At 58.6% G+C, this 15,886-nt stretch overlaps 1 protein-coding gene across 1 annotated transcript; it reads right to left on the bottom strand.

Annotated features, from left to right (window-relative positions):
* Positions 1 to 1,417: 1,417 nt before the first annotated feature.
* Positions 1,418 to 15,322, bottom strand: LMNA (lamin A/C). Its single transcript, XM_005139480.3, has 12 exons — positions 14,869 to 15,322; positions 5,692 to 5,848; positions 5,457 to 5,582; positions 5,201 to 5,371; positions 4,880 to 5,005; positions 4,562 to 4,782; positions 4,274 to 4,478; positions 4,077 to 4,184; positions 3,736 to 3,855; positions 3,552 to 3,650; positions 2,848 to 3,102; positions 1,418 to 2,568 (listed from the first exon to the last, which is right to left on the bottom strand). Exons 1-12 carry the CDS (start codon positions 15,216 to 15,218, stop codon positions 2,536 to 2,538), a joined length of 1,971 nt encoding a protein of 656 aa, XP_005139537.1. The 5' UTR covers positions 15,219 to 15,322; the 3' UTR covers positions 1,418 to 2,535.
* Between the last annotated feature and the right edge of the window lie 564 nt (positions 15,323 to 15,886).

Here is a 15,886-nt window from a genome sequence, read left to right as displayed (position 1 = left end):
ATCAGCCATGCTGGTTTGGGGGGAGTCCCCAGAGGGGGTTCATGGCCCACCAGCAGGGCCCCATCCTGAGCACCCCCCAGTACCCCACTTTGGTCAATGGCACTTCCATGAGGGGAAGTCTGCCCTGATCCCACTTCTCCTTCCCCTTCCCAGAACCCCGAAACGGGATCCTGCTTCCACCACTTCCTCCCTGCACATCCCTATGAGAGCCCCTTATCCCCAGCCTGGACCACGCACAAGGAACCCCAGGGAGGTACCTGCTGGGGTGGGCACCAGCACCCCAAAAGCATCAGGCCTGGAATGAGCCCATCCAGGAGCCCCAATTCCCAGTGCTCCGGAGCCTTTGCCTGGGATCCCTAAGGAGCTTGTGCCTCATGCCTTGGAGGCTTAACCAAAGCCGTGGGGATGCGGAGCTGCCCCAGCCCCTTCCCACCCCAAGCATTGAGCCCCGTCCCCCCCTTTTCCCCCCCACTTTTGGTCCCCCAAAGGGTGCCCCATCACAAGCAGCACCTTGGGGTGCAGCCTTGAGGGGCGGCAGTGGGTGCAAACTCCCATCCTAAAGCACCCTTGGGATTAGCAGAGAGACCTGACCTTAATCCCCCAGGGCATGCAGGGGCCTGGAGGGGGCCGCTGTGGGGCTGATGGGGCCCCCCCACTGCCAGATGTGCCCAGCATCCCTGGCTCCATCCCAGCTCCAGGCCTGCTCCAAGACTCTCAGGGGGTGCGGATGGGCCATGGTCCTGTTTCCATCCTGGCATCCACCATGGAGGAGCTGGAGAACCACAACCCCTGTGCGTGGTCCTCATGGGCTGGGTGAGGTGCCATGGGCCATACATGGGGTGTGCAAGGTGGCAATGGGGCTGTGCAAGGTCTATATGGGCCGTGTAGGGTCCCTATCACTTCCCCAGTGCCACCAGCCCCAATGTGGCAGGTCCCCAATGTCACCAGCCCCATTCATTCACCCATTGCCCTCAGCCCTGTCCCCATTGGGTGGGCACCTACCTGCGCCTGCACCCCCTGGTCCGTGCTGCTCACATCGCGGCTCCCGGCGCTGGGCCCGGCCAAGCCGATTAAGGACCGGCTTTAAAGCTCCCTCCCCATTCCCACATCTGCTCCCGCCTCATTCCAGTGCCTGGCACAGCCCTGGGCAGGACAGGAATACACAGGGAAAGGGTCTCCTTGGTGGGGTGCTGGGGTCATCTCATGGGAGGGGTAAAGCAAAGGGGCTTATTCACCTTCTGCTCCCCCCCCCCCCTCCATTCCCCATCTATCCCATCCAGGGGGATTTCTGCTTCCCAACACCCCAGGGGCAGGGAATCTCTCCCCACATTCCATCCCCTCTTCGTTACTGTTGGAGCTGCGGGACCCCCACAGCCCCCCCCCCACCTCAGGACATCAATGACAACAGCACACAGGATGGGAAGGGATCAGCTCTATTGATTCCAGAAGGAAACAGAGGCAGGAATACAGAAGCTTGGCAAGCGCAGATACATAACGCGGTGTCACCATATCCCGCCGGAGCAGGGGGCCTGATCCTGCCCCCAGGCTGGATGGAGCCTGGCAGTGAGGGAAGCTGCCCCTTAGGTGCCCCCTTGCTCAAAGGCAAAACCTTCCTCAATGCTTCCTAAAGCATCCTTGGCCTCATCCTGCCTGGAAAAGGGCTCCTGAGCTCCGGGCACTGGAGAACAAAGAAGGCTTCGAACCGCACTGGATGCAGCATCCCCTGAAGAGGAGGTTCAAGTGGGTCCTGCAGGAGCAGGGTCCATCTCCCCATCCACCAAATCCATCTGGTCCCAGGATACAGCTCCGGGGCCTTTCACTTCCCATGTTCCATCCACCCTCGATGCCGGGTGGGATCCCTGCTCCGGAGCGGCTCCCACTTTGGCTAAGGCACAACTTGGCTGCTTATAAAAGAGAGACCCCAAGGGGCAAAGAGGCGCTTGGGATGGGGAATACAGTACATGGAGTGACGGGAATGCTGCCGGATGCCCTGAAAAGAGGGGGGAAAGGGGAGAAAAAACCCAGGAATTCGGGGGGGCAAATCCCAAGAAAGAGTTGCTCAAGGCAACGCTCCACATCAGGCACCAGCATCAGAGCTGCTCTGCTCAGCCCTGGAGAAAAAGCTTTGGAAAACACTAGGATCGTACCTACGGAGCTGTCGAATCCCAACCTCCCGCTCCGTAAACGCGATTCCTGCTTGTCTTTGGCTGCGCTTTTACAAAGGTTTGGAAGCTGAAAAAGCTCTTTTTTTTTTTGGTTTGTTTGGGGCTTTTTTTTTGGTTTTTTTTTATAGAAATAGATTTTTTTTAATCTTTTTTTTTTTCTTTACAAAACCAAAAAAAAAAAAAACCCACAAAAATCGAAGCATCCGGAAGCGTTTCCAATAGGTTTATATATAAAATTCCTGCTCTAGAAAAGGAAAAAAATCCTGATGTCTGTGCTGGATCCCGGTGGGTCGCAAAAGAAAACACCGAAATACTCTGCCTTTGGGAAAAGCAAATCCTGCCCAGGGATCCCAGGAATGGTGCCATGGAGTTACATGATGCTGCAGTTCTGCACAGCCTGAGCCTGGGAGGGAGAGAGGAAAAACAGCACATGAGCCCCACATCAGTGCGCGGAGGCAGCACATTCCAAGGGGTAATTCCTTAGGATGCAATGAACCCCCCTCAGCCCTGAACTGGGGGATAGGAAGAGGGTATTGCCTGCTCTTGAGCATGACTGATAGGTGGAATGAGAGCCATGGGGATGAGAGATGCTCCCGGGGCTTTGGGATAGGGGAGCCCATCCCGATCCCTCCCTTTCCAAAGAGGAAAAGCAGAGAGGAGGGTGCTGGTGGTGGGCACCAACCTGCCGGCGAGGGCTGGAGTCCCCCAGGAGGTAGTTCCTGGTCACCAGTGTCTCCCCGAGGCCGATGGTGCCGGCATCACCTCCCATGCTGCGGTAGCTGCGGGTGACGGTCACACTGGAGGTGGACGAGCCCGAGGACATGCTGGCCATGTTCTGGGTGCCCCCCTTGTCGGCCGGTTGCCCGCACGTGCCGCAGACCACGGTGCGTGAGCGCAGGTTGTATTCGCCGGGGTCGCCGGGGCCACCGCAGCTGCCCTGCACCGGACAGGGGACACACACACACACATGGGTAAAGGGACCTCGTGCATCAAGCACCCTGCCCTAGGAGCAAGGTGGGAGCCAGGAGGGCTCTGCAAGGCGGTCTGCAAAGAGGGTCCATGAACCAACCATCCCACCCATCCCATCTTCTTCTTTCTCTTCTATTTATTATTACTATTAGATGATGATGATGATTATGGTGATGATGATGATGATCCCTGGCAGTGCTCAAGGCCAGGTTGGACACAGAGGCATGGAGCAAGCTGCTCCAGTGGAAGATGCCCCTGCCCATGCAGGGGTTGGAACTGGATGAGCTCTAAGGTCCCTCCCAACCCAAACCATTCCATGCCCCTGTTACTATTACCCTAATTCCATAGAGCCTGCTGCTATTACATCCCATTACTATTACTACCATGAACCCTCCAACAGCCCCCTGCATCACTCACGTGGTGATGGCGGTGGTGGATATTCACTTCATCATCATCCTCATCCTCATCGTCATCGTTGATGATCACAGTGCGGACCAGCTTCCTCATGGCCACCTCCTGCAGGTGACAGCAAAGGAGTTGGGGGGGGTTTGGTGGCTGCTGACCCCCACCCCATGGCCTGGAGCTGCCCTTGGGCTCTTACCTCCCCATTGGAGTTGATGAGGGCAGTGCGCAGGCTGTCCCCAGAGCCCCAGCTGCTTTGGGCTTTCCACACCACGTTGCTGGGGGGACTGTGGGTTGCCCCAGCCCCTGAGGCCCAGATCTAGGGAGGAGAGCACAGAGCATTCAATTAGGGGGCTGCCCCATCCCTTGGCAGAGCTCAAGGCCAGGTTGGATGGGGCTTGGAGCATCCTGCTCCAGTGGAAGGGGTCCCTGCCCATGGAACTGGATGAGCTTTCAGGTCCTTCCAACCCAACCCATTCTGGGTGTCTCTGATTCCATGAGTGGGATCTTGGCTGGATCCATCACTGGGCAGGGACTCACCGTGACCACTTGGCCGGCCTTCAGGGTGAACTTCGGGGGGAAGCGGTAGGTGATGGGGGGATCGTCTCCGTTCTGCCTCTTGATCTGCCAGTTCCCCATTGCCTGGTCCTGCAAGAGACCCATGCTTAGATCCCTCCGTTCCTCCCCAGCTCGTCCCAGCTCCATCCTACCCATGGGGTGAAACAGGGCAAACACACCTCATTGGACTTGTTCCTGAGCCTCACGAATCTCCCCTCCAAGTCAACCTCCTCCACACCAACGCGGCCGCTTGTCCGGGCATGGTGGGAGAAACTGGTCCTGCTCTCGCTGTCCTCCAGCTTCCTCTTCTTGGAGGAGCCCGGGGTGGACAAATGGCTCCGGGATGTACTTTTGTGGGAGGAAGGGCTGGGCGACAACCTCAGCCTGGGCAGGAGGATGAAGGGGAGGTGGAATCAGTGAGGGCACGAGGAGCAGGACCCATCGAGCCCATTGGGTTGGATGCTCACCGCTCCTCCTCGCCCTCCAGCAGCTTGCGGTAGGCGTTGATCTCCATGTCCAGGGCCAGTTTGATGTCCAGCAGCTCCTGGTACTCATCGAGCTGCTGCTGCATGCGTGCCCTCATCTCGGCCATGTCCCGCTCCTTGTCGGACAGCAGGCGCCGGTTGGTCTCACGTTCCCTGGCCAGGATATCCTCCAAGTCATGCAGCTTCGCTTCCTTAGCAGCCAACTGCGTCGGGAAGGGAAGGTGAGGGGTGGATGCTCCGTCTAAAGCCACCTTTCGAGGTGGCACATCCAGAGGGATCTCCCCACTGGTCCTCACTCACCTGCTTCTGGAGCTGGCTGACTTCCGAGGAGAGGTTGTCGATGCGGATCCGGGTTTGCTGCAGCTCCTCATGGGCAGCACCCACCATGTTGCTGTTCCTCTCAGCCGACTGCTTGGCGTTCTCCAGCTGGAGGACACGGATAGAGGGATGGAGGGATGGATGGATGGATGCAGGGAGGGATGGAGAGATGGATGAAGGGAGGGATGGATGGATGAAGAGAGAGAGGAATGGATGGAAGGATGGATGAATGGATGGATGGAGGAGTTGCCATCCCCATCAGCCCTAAGGGGCAGGGAACAAGGTACGTGGGGCGCTGCTCACCTTCGCCCCATAGGTCTTTTCCAGTTCCTCCTTGTAGAGCCTGATCTGGGCTTCGTGCTGGCTCCGCAGCTCCTGCAGGGCTTCCGAGAGCTTGCTCTCGAACTCCCGCTGCCGCCCGTTGTCGATCTCCACCAGCCGTGTCTCATGGCGGCGCTTGGTCTCCCGCAGCTCCTGGGGACGGGACATGGTGGGATCAGCTTTGGGAATGGGGCCAGGGTATGGTCGGAGCAGGGTTATCCCACACACGGACACTCACCTCACTGTAGATGTTCTTCTGGAATTCCAGCTCCTCCTTCAGCGTCTGGAGCCGGTTCTCGGCATCCACGCGCCGCAGCATCTCATCCTGCAGCTGCTTCTTGGCTTCACCCAAGGCACTCTCCAACTGCAGGGCATTGAGGATGCTCACAGTGGGCTCCCGGGTACCCAGCCCCAGCTCTGCCCCATGGGGCATCCCATGGGTACCCATGGGGACAGGGGAGGCCGATGCTCACCTTGGCCACCTGCGTCCTCAGGTCCCTCACTTCATTCTCCAGGTTCCTCTTCTCGCCCAGGGCCGTGGAGAGCGCAGCCTCCTTGGAGTTGAGCAGAGCCTCCACGTCCTTGAGCCGTGCCTGTGCTGCCAGCAGGTCCCCTTCCTTCTTGGCATTCCTGCAGGGACCATGTGGGATAGGTGAGCGGCTGTGGCACAGGGCTGTGTGGCACAGGGGGTATGGCACTGTGTATATGGTATAGCACAGTGTATATGGCACAGGGTATATGGCACCATGTACATGGTATAGCACAGTGTATATGGCACACTGTATATGGTACCATGTACATGGTATAGCACAGTGCATATGGCACAGTGTACATAGCACTATGTACATAGTCTGGCACAGTGTATATAGCACAGTGCTGCATAGCACAGTGTATACAGCACAGTATATATGGCACAGTGTTGCATAGCACAGTGTATATGCACAGTGTATACGGCACTGCCGGTGACTCTCCTGCCCTCCATCATCGCCCATCCCATCCCTTGCTCCTCCCCTCGTTCTTCCAGCCCTCCAAGAGCAGGTCCAGGCTGTTCCTTATGGAGCCATCTCTCAGTGCCTGGGGAACCCGACCCGATCCCCCCCCCCCCAACACAACCTGATACTATTTTGGTAGGTCCTATAAAAAGCACAGTGCTGTGGGTGCCAGTCAGCAGCAGGGCAGGGATCATCACCCCCCTCCTTCACAATGGGGGGCAGGATGGGCACGTTCCTGCCGCAGAATTCCTGCCCCATGGCTCAGAAATAGCAAGGAGGAGCTGGTGCCCCCACAGTAGGATCTACCCTGCTTCCCATAGGGAACACAGGGAGGAGCTGCCTCCACTCCTCTCCTACCCACCACAGGCAAGCACTGGCATTCCCAGACTTGTGTGTGGGAAGCTCCTTGCTTGGCCAGCAGCAGTTTTTCCTGCCTCTCCTTCTGCTTTCTGACCTGAGGCCGCATGGAAAAGTCATTCCAAGATATCCCCCCGGTGCCGTACTCCATTAACCCCCTTCCTGGGGCACCACAGACTTCCAGTGCATCCCACTCCTTTCATGCCACTGACTCACGGGACAAAAATGCCATCTGGGAGCAGATCCAGAGCCTGAGTTGTCCCATCTGGCAGCAGCTCCTCACTGTTTACAGGGATCGATCCCACTGTTCCCGATGGATTTATCCACCTCCTAACTCTGGGAGCTGGGTATGTGGGGGGGGTCACTGGCTCTTTGGGATGGGGTTTGGGCCTCTGATGCTTTAGGGGGCACCAGCACCCTTTAGAAGTGAAAAGGCTGAGATTGGATCCACTGATGCTCAGGAAGCTCCATGGTAAATCCCAGGAAACTCGAGGAAAAATCCCCTTTTCCCCCTCTCACTTCCCATCGGATCCTGCTCGGTTTTCCCTGCAGCCTCCCAGGCCCCAGCTGGCACTGGGCTAAAAATACATCACTTCCATGGCAGCTGCGTCGCTCCCACATCCCTTGGGAATGGGATGAACAGGGACCATCCTCCTCCTCCTCCGCCTGTTCCACCGTTCTCCCCATCCCACCTGTGAGAGCGGATCCCAAAGGCTCTGCCAACCCAAAGGGAAGCACAGCCCCACTTTTGGAGCAGCTCCCATGGGATTTGCTTCCCTACACTGGGACAGGCGAGCGTAAACCCAAGCATTCCTTGAAGCCAAGAGGAGAAAACACAAGGAGGGAATGGAATCCTTCAGGAACAAACGGCTCGAGAGAAAAGACGCAGGGAAAAGCGGCCTCCAAACTATTTTTAGCTTTTAAAAGCAGGAAGGAGGGGAAAAAAATCCCATTGCAGCTGCCAGAAAATCCCAACGTTTATGGAAAGTTGGATCTGTTGGGAGCGAGCTCGGCACGGGCACAGGCACGAGCCTGCAGAGCGCATGGGGTGGCTTCAGAAAGGCTCTGGAGGCCTTGGCATCCTTGGCCCTGGTTCTATTCCTGCCATTCCCTCTGGCCCAGAATCCCAGAAGGAGCCTGGATCTGGGCTCTGCCTCTGGGAATGCTGAGGCAGGACACAGCTCAGCAAGGAGGGATGCTCTGGGCATGCTCAAAGCCCACTCCTCATCCCTTCCCGAGCCCTGGCTGAGGCTTGAGGCTGCTGGGAAGGGGCCATGGAATGAGATGGAGCTGGTATTGGGGAACCAGGCACTTCCCTCCTTCCCTGCATCCCAATCCAGGCAAGGTGCCAAGTCAGGAGCTTCTTCCCCATGGATAAATCTTTTCCCCTTATCCCAGGGATCACTTCCCCCATCCCAAGGATCATTACCTGCATCCCAGGGACCACTTCCCCCATCCCAGGGATCACTTCCTCCATCCTAAGGATCATTACCCCCATCCCAGGGATCACTTCCTCTATCCCAGGGATCATCCCCCCATGCCAAAGACTAGGGCCCTACAGAACAAGCAGCAGGGACAGGACAAGGAAAGCCTCTATGGTGGGGCACTGGGAATGTGGCAAAGCAGCTTCTCCCAGCTCCTGACTCATCCATGCCTCTGCCAGGTCACCAGGATAAACAGAGCCGGTCTCCAAGCACAGATCCCAAATTGCCGGCACAATGTATAGGGAGGCCAGGATCTGCACACAGCCAGCATCCTGCCAGGTCCACAGCCCTGCCAAACACAGCCAGGGAATGCCAGCACTCATGGATGCATGGAAACGGCTCACACCCTCCGGCATCCGCTAGGCCAGAGCCTGCTCCCGGTGCCGGGCACGCTCATCCCTAGGGATGAGGGGTTTGCTCAGCTCCATGTAGCTTGTTGGCATCCCTGAAGAGCTCAGCTTCCCCTTCCTGGAATGGGGAGCTGGCTTTTCCATGCATCCTAAGGGGGAACCAAACCCACTGGAACCAGGAAAGGGCATTTCATAGGGATATAAATGGACCCAGAATCCTGCTCATTCCTGTTGCTCCACAAATCCCATCACCAGGAGCCTTGCTGGGAGCTGCTTCCAGCTTGATTCCTCCAGGAATCAGCTACAAACATTCCTCACAAAGCCTTGGAAGGAGCTTTTCTGCTTTCCATGGATACACCCTGCACCATCTCCTTGCATCCTCGCCTCTCATAACAGGGAAAAGCAACCTGGCTTCATCAGCACCGGGATGCATGGACATGCGGGACCACGGCATGGAATGATGCCCCTTCCCACATGGCTTAGAAGCTGGAAACGGGATTTCAGAGGATAAAAACACATTCAAAAGCCACAGAGCCGTGGGGAGCCCCAGTGCCACTCACTCCCTACCCCAGGCTGGTGACTCATCCCAGCTCCAATGGAAATCCCAAATCATGGAGCGACGTGGCTGTTTGGGCTGAGCTCCCCCTGGAAACGGGAGGGCTCCGTGGTTTGGAAAGGCGGATGCTATTACCAGAAGGGTTTTATAGCTGGAAAAAGGGGTTTGGCCGGCTCCAAAGTGGGAGTCGATGGGGAAAGGGATGGGAATTGGCTTTCCACTGCCCACCCCTCAGGCATGAAGCTGTGTCTTCCTTGGAGCAGGGAGGGAAAAGAGCCCTAAACTTGTGTTTAGATGCAGCCAGGGCTTGGGGGAGCAGAGGAGGAGCAAAATCCCAGTGCAAATCCCAGCTCCAGGAGCAAGGACATGAGTTACCACCATGGAAACATGGCTGTGGTCCCCTTCCCAGAGGCATCTCTGCACCCAAAGCAATGGGGAGGCCACCCTGCTCATATGGATCCATGGCTGGGAATGGGATCCCAGATGGGACAAGGCAGAGAGGACCCAGGAGGGGCAAGCCAAGGAGCAAGCCCATGGGCTCCCTCTTGCCCAGCACCTCACCCCATTCCCCATCAGTCTGGGTCCACCAAGCTTCCGGCCAGGAAGCTTTGCTCAGGGAACAAAGCAGGAATTGTGGGATCCAGTCCTGCCGGGAACAAAAGGGTTTGCTCCCAGCTCTGGAGCACAGGCAGATAAGGGGCAGGGAGGTGTTTACCCTGCACAAGGTTTGTTTGCCTGCTGCTGCCTTGTTTGCCATCTGCAGCCTGGGTGGGTCTGGATGTGATTCCATTGGGAAAAGGCAGCTGGGGCACCGGGATGAGGAGCCCGGTGCTGTGCTGCATGAGGCAGATGCATCCCTGCTTCCCACTGGCGACGGGGCAGCATCCCTGGGAGGTGCAGGTTTAAAGCCATGGGATGAAGGCTCAGCTTTGCCAAACCCTGGCCCCTCTCCCGCACAGGGATGCAGGGAGAGGAGCAGGATGGATCCTGCACCCTATGGGCACTGCTGGGAGCGGGTTATCCACCAGCACCCATCACATCAGGAAGGAAGGGGCAGGAGAGAGTGCCAGCAACCGCACCCAGCGCCAGGGCTGAGCCTGACTCATCCATCACACAACCACAGCCTGCGGTGGGATGAAGGGATCACATCCAGCTCCAATCCCTGCCATGGAAAAGGACCCTGCCTCTGGAGCAGCTTGCTCCAACCTGGCCCTTTGTCCAAGAGGGCTGAGAGACCTCTGCTATCAGAAACCACCTCCTATGGAGCCACTCGCAGCCCCAGCACAGGAATTCCAGGGATCCGTAAGAGCTCTTGGCTCCCAATCCTGGCTCCATCCCCACGTTGTAGGGACACGGTGCCAGCGCCTGCAGAGGTGCAGGCCGGTAAGGGAGCAAGGCAAAGTGCAGGCAGTCACTGAGCACACTGCCTGGGCTGGCAGGGACCTTTGGTCCTCATCCTGCAGCACCTCCTGGCTCTGAACATGGGATGGCAGCAATAGAGCTTCATGGCTGAGAGGGTGACACCGACCATCAGCACCTTCACCTCCCTCCCTGGTTTATGGTGGTGCTGCTGGCTCAGCACCGCTCAGAACAGGGATGTCCCAACCCCACTTTGGTTTCCTGGCATTCCTGTGGGATTGGCTCAATGGCTTTCATCAACCAACTCATCATGGAATCACACTGGGTTAGGTTGAAGGGACTTTGAAGCTCATCCAGCTCCAAGCACTGCCAGAGACAGGGCAGCCCCAGCTTCTCCATTCAACCCATTCCAGTGTCCCATCACCCTCCCAGGGAAGAGCTTCCTTGTCTCCAGCCTCAACTTCCCCTGTTTCAGCTCGAACCCATCACCCCTTGGACTATCCCTCCGCTCCCTCATGGAGATCCCTCTCCAGCATCCAGCTTCCAACCCCTTGGACTTCCCTTAATCCCCACAGGCACCGTGGGGCTCAGACAGGTGCTGGATGTGACCCAGCACAGCAGCAGCTGCTGTGGCACCAGTGCTGCTCCGGTTGCTCCCTCCACACTGGGACCATTCATCCCTCATCCCAGGGCTGAGGATCCAGCCCTGGCACCACGGTGAGGGGCTGCGGGCACACACGTGCCACCGGCTGCTGGGAATGTGCTGAGCCAGGCACAAAGGAGCTGCTGCAGCAAATGGCATTGGAAAGAGACCAGGAAATGGGGAGCGGAGCTGGTGGCAGAGCAGTGGGAAGTGATTCCCACCTTTCCCACTCCAAACCCACTGGGCCAATGCTTCCCAGGGACTCTATGTATGGAATCACAGAGTGGTTTGGGTTGGAACTCATTCGTGCCAACCTTCACTTCAGCTATGACCAGGGGTAAAGCTCCAGTGGCTTCCTCCTCTCCTGATGCCAGCAGCAGGGAAGGAGGCTGCTGCTCCCAAAGGGATCCATTCAGCACAGCAAGGAGCCAGGAGCAGCCTCTACACATGCTGGGAACGGCTCCGGAGCTGAAGCGTTAACTAGGAATCAAGTGACGTGCAAGAGGCAGGAAAACACTTGTGGCAGCAAGTGCAGCCAGGGCAGGCTGGGACGTGCTGTGCTTGGCGCTGTATGGGGGGGGGGGGGTGCATCCCTGCACCAAAAGCAGCCACAATTCCCTTTGGAATTGCTTTGCTTTAATCCCCCATCTCTGGGGATAAAGCCCTTAATTTGCCAGGGTGGATCCCATCGCAATCCCAGTGGTGAAGGCAAGAGGATTTCCTCTCATTCCCCTCATTCCCAGGGCGGCCCAGGCCTGCAGCAGGAGCAGGGAAGGCGCCAGCAATGGGAGCAGAGCCACGGAAACGAAAGTGTTGGAGCAGCTTCCTCTGCCTGAAGTATTCCTACTGGGAGAAAGTGGGGCTGGACAAGCAATATCCCTGCAGAGAAACAGCCGCGGGTGTAAAGGGGTCCATGAAGGATGCGGGCTCCTGGACCAGCCCTGGCTCCGCATCTCCTGCTCCCCCCGAGCATCCCCCTGCAGCACAAACTGTTCTTTGTGTGCTCCAAAAGGGCAAAGCCTCCTCAGATCCCAACTGCTCCTTCCCTGGCAAAGGTTTTCCAAGACACAGAGGGGGAAACAGGCCAAGATCCTGAGGTTTTCCCCCCACACACACACGCAAAGGGTTCCAGCACAAGCACGTCATTGCTGCAGGCAGCGCCCGGCCCTGCAGCGGGAGGCTCCGGGTGTGGGATTGGGGTTCTTTAGCCCTTCTCCACTCATCCAGCTCCGTTTTCCTGCTCCTGCTTGGGTGGTCATTGCTGGACATGGGGTAAAATCCATGCGGGATGAGGGCTTGTTTGGGTCTGCACTTGGAGGAGCTTCTCCCCCCCAAGAACCACTATGGAAAACAGTTTTCCTCCTTAGGGCAGGGATGAGCTCTGGGAGCACAGGAAGAGGCTCTTCCAGCACCAGTTTAATCACATTAAGGGCTGCAATTGAGGAAGTCATCGCTCAGCAGCCGCACTCCAACAAGGGTCTGGTTCCGGAGGGGGGAGCTGCCACTGCCCAAGTGATGCTGCAGGGATCTGGGATGAGAGGGATCCTTGTTGGAGCATGGCAACGGCTCCGGTTCTCATAGAGCCACAACAGGGTTGAAGGGACCTTAAAGCTCATCCAGATCCAAGTACCTTTCACTATAGCAAGATGCTCCAAGCCCCATCCAGCCTCAATTTCCCCTTGTCCTATCCCTATATCGCTTGTCCAAAGTCCCCATAGCTCACAGAGGGCAGGATGGGCAGGACTGGGATGCAGAGCATCTCCCCCACAGCAGCCCAGTGCCCTCCAAGCCCTCCTGCCCATCCTTGGGCACCACAGGGCAGGAACATTCCAGGCTCTCCCCGTGGGGTTGGGGACTTTGGGAAACCCTTCCTGGACTGGCATCAGGAGCAGCTGAACACACAATGGGAAGGCTCCAGCCCAAGGGAAGAGCAGGCGGCTGGAATAGCGGGATGGAGGAGGCACAGGGCAAGGAGCTAGGGAATACTGGGCTGGCTGGACCCTCCTTCACCCATCCCAGCTCTTGCACCAGTGCATCAGGAGCTGGTGAGACCGGTCTCCTGCTGCACACCCTCCACCCTGCATGGGAGGGACAAGAACAGGGTGCTATGGGGTGGCCCCAGCCCCAGGAACTGTGCCCCACACAACGCCCCACGACAGCCCCAGCCCCACTTCTGTGCTGCTGAGACAACCACAGCTGTGAGCAGCGGCGATGCTGGGGGATGCTGATAACGCAGCCCCATTGCTGCCTGCCCCATAGGAGATACCCGGAGCTTCCTCTCGGTTGATGGGGTGAGATGGGGACTCCCCAGTGCAAGGGGCAGCGAGACGAGGACCAGGGGCTTGGGGGGGGGAGGCAGGACTGGTTCTCCCTTCCCATTGGGATGGAGCAGCAGCACAAATCCTTCCTGACCCTTCCAATGGCTCCAACCCGTGGCACAAAGATTGAGGACACCCCTTCCAAACCAAGCATCTCTGTTGGTGCCCCCTCAGCACCACACCGAGAAGGTCCCTGGTGATGTGACAATGACTTGGCAATGACAGCGTGTGCGTGCAGGGGGGAAGAGGCCCCGATGCCGGTGCCCAGGGCCGTGGCACGCAAAGGGCGGTGATGGATATCAGCTCTCATCTCACAACCATGAGTCACAGACACCTCCCTCCTCCAGCAAGCAGCCCTGAGCCCGCACCCAAACCCGCCTCCGACACAAGAGCTGCTCTTTGGGGATCCCCCCTGGTTTTCCGAGGGGGGTTTGGTGGTGCTGGAGAAGCTCCGGGAGCATTTCCCATCATCCATAAGGACCCTGCTGCCAGGCTCCAAATACCATGGCCAAGATAGTTGTGTGTTTGCATCAGGCAGCAAAAAGCCTTTAGAGAGCTCAGCTCCCTGGGAGCAGGGACGGTGCCTTATCCGAGCCCGGCACATGGAGAAGGGAGCTATATATATCCCAGCGCTCAGCGTTCCGGGAGCGCTGGATAAGGCTTCACTTCACCCTTTCCCTGTCGGAAGAACATTGACGGCATCTTCGGGGCAGGTTAATTTTAGCCTCATTGGAGACGGCTCCAAAGGAGGTGTCCAGAGCAAGAGGCAAAAGAGCAAAGGGAGGAAGAAGGGGTTTGTCCGGATCCCGCCCCAGTGACGGAGGGGAACACGCTCAGTCCAACATGGAGCGGGACTCGGGAGCAGAGCCAATGGCACTGGGGCCATCGGAGCCACAGGGAAGCCCAGGGCTTGTCCAGCACTGACCAGGGAGCGCCATGCCAAGACCCGTGTCCTCAGGGAACACGATCCCAGCATGGGAAGGGCAGAGGCACCGGCAACAGCAGGGAGGTCCCTATGGCAGGAAGGGAATGACATAAACCTGTCAGGAAAGGGCTGGGGGGGATTGGAGCTTCAGAGCAGAGCAGAATGCATCGCCCGGAGGCAGCCGATGGGATGGGGATGCAGGCATCGCCCCAGCGGACCCCGCGGCACAGGCAGGGTTAAGACAAACCAAACCAGAGCCGGTTCTTGTAAGTGCCAAAGGCAGCAGAGGAAAACAGGGAGAGCTCCGTGGGCAGGACGGAGCCAGCTGCCTGGCATCGGTCCTGCCCTGCGCCCCAGCCTGCTCGGGAATAGCTCCGGGATGACGAACGCGGAGGGGCCACCGGCCCCGCATCGCAACAGACCCGCTCCCAGAGCATCCCTGGTGCTGGGAGGGAGAGGGAACTCCGGGAGACCCTCCCTGTCCTCTCGGTCCCTGCCATGGGCACTCCAGCTCCAGGCAGGTCACGGGTTTCTCCTCTCCCGGCCTCCTCCAGGTCTCTATTTCCTCACTCCCGGCTCTGTGCCAGCCATGACGACAGCGATCGTCCCGCCACCATCCCGGTTCCCCCCCCCCCGCATCCCTCCGTCCATCCCTATGGCACTCACCGCGCTTTGAGCTCCTTGTGCTCTTCCCGGACTTTACTAAGCTCCAGCTGCAGTCGAGCTCTCTCCTTGGCCACGGAATCCAAGGTCTTGCGGGCATCCGCCAGCTCCGACTCGTAGGCAGCCTTGATGCCGGACACCTCCCGGCTCACCACCTCCTCGGACTCGGTGATGCGGAGCCTGAGCCCCGCGTTCTCCAGCTCCAAGGAGCGCACCTTGTCGATGTAAACGGCCAAGCGGTCATTGAGCTCCTGCAGGTCCTCCTTCTCCTGCAGGCGGGTGATGCGGGTCGGGGACAGCGGCGTCCCCGCAGCCCCGCTGCGGGTGCTCCTCTTCTGCGAAGGGGTCGCCATCGGGGTCCGGAGGCGAAAGGACTCGGGCTCGGGTCACGGAGCGGGGTCCCCCTCAAGCGAACGCCTCCGGCTTGTCCGGGTGCCCCGCTTATATCCAGGCTGGGAGGAGGAGCTGCGAGGAGGAGGAGGAGGAAGAGGAGGGTGGAGTTAACGAGGCTCCGCTGCGGACAACACCCTTGCATCAGGCACGGCTGCTGCGGGGGGAAAGCAGGGAAAAGCATCCTTGGGAATGGGGGGCCTTGGGGTGAGCCCATTGGAAACTCCCCTTTGCTCACCCCCCCCTTTTCCCAACTTTCAGCTCTGGAAAGGGCAAAGTGCTCCAAGGCTCAGAGGGGCTTCGGTGGGCACCCCCAGGACATGGCTGCCCCACACAGTGGGGTAGGGGACATCTCAAGCTGACCCCAGGGGGTACTGTGTACCTCAAGCACATGGAGCATCCCAGGATGCAGGGTCTGGGGACCCAAGGGCAGGATCCCAGCTCACCCATTGCCAAGGGTGCCCCGAGCCCCAAACCATCACATAGAGCCCTGGGGCACCCGAGGACACTCCATTGCCGGCTTAGCCCAGTTATCTCCACCCCAGGGCCCCCCCCCCCCCCCCCTCCACCCCATTGCTCCCAGTTTCCCTGAGCCCAGTTTAACCCTTTCTCCCCATTCCCTATCCCAGAT

The sequence above is a fragment of the Melopsittacus undulatus genome, chromosome 20 (assembly GCF_012275295.1).
Source record: "Melopsittacus undulatus isolate bMelUnd1 chromosome 20, bMelUnd1.mat.Z, whole genome shotgun sequence".
NCBI classification, from domain to species: Eukaryota; Metazoa; Chordata; class Aves; order Psittaciformes; family Psittaculidae; genus Melopsittacus; species Melopsittacus undulatus.
Note: the sequence above shows the minus strand (reverse complement) of the source record. Positions and strands in the feature narration are given on the sequence as shown.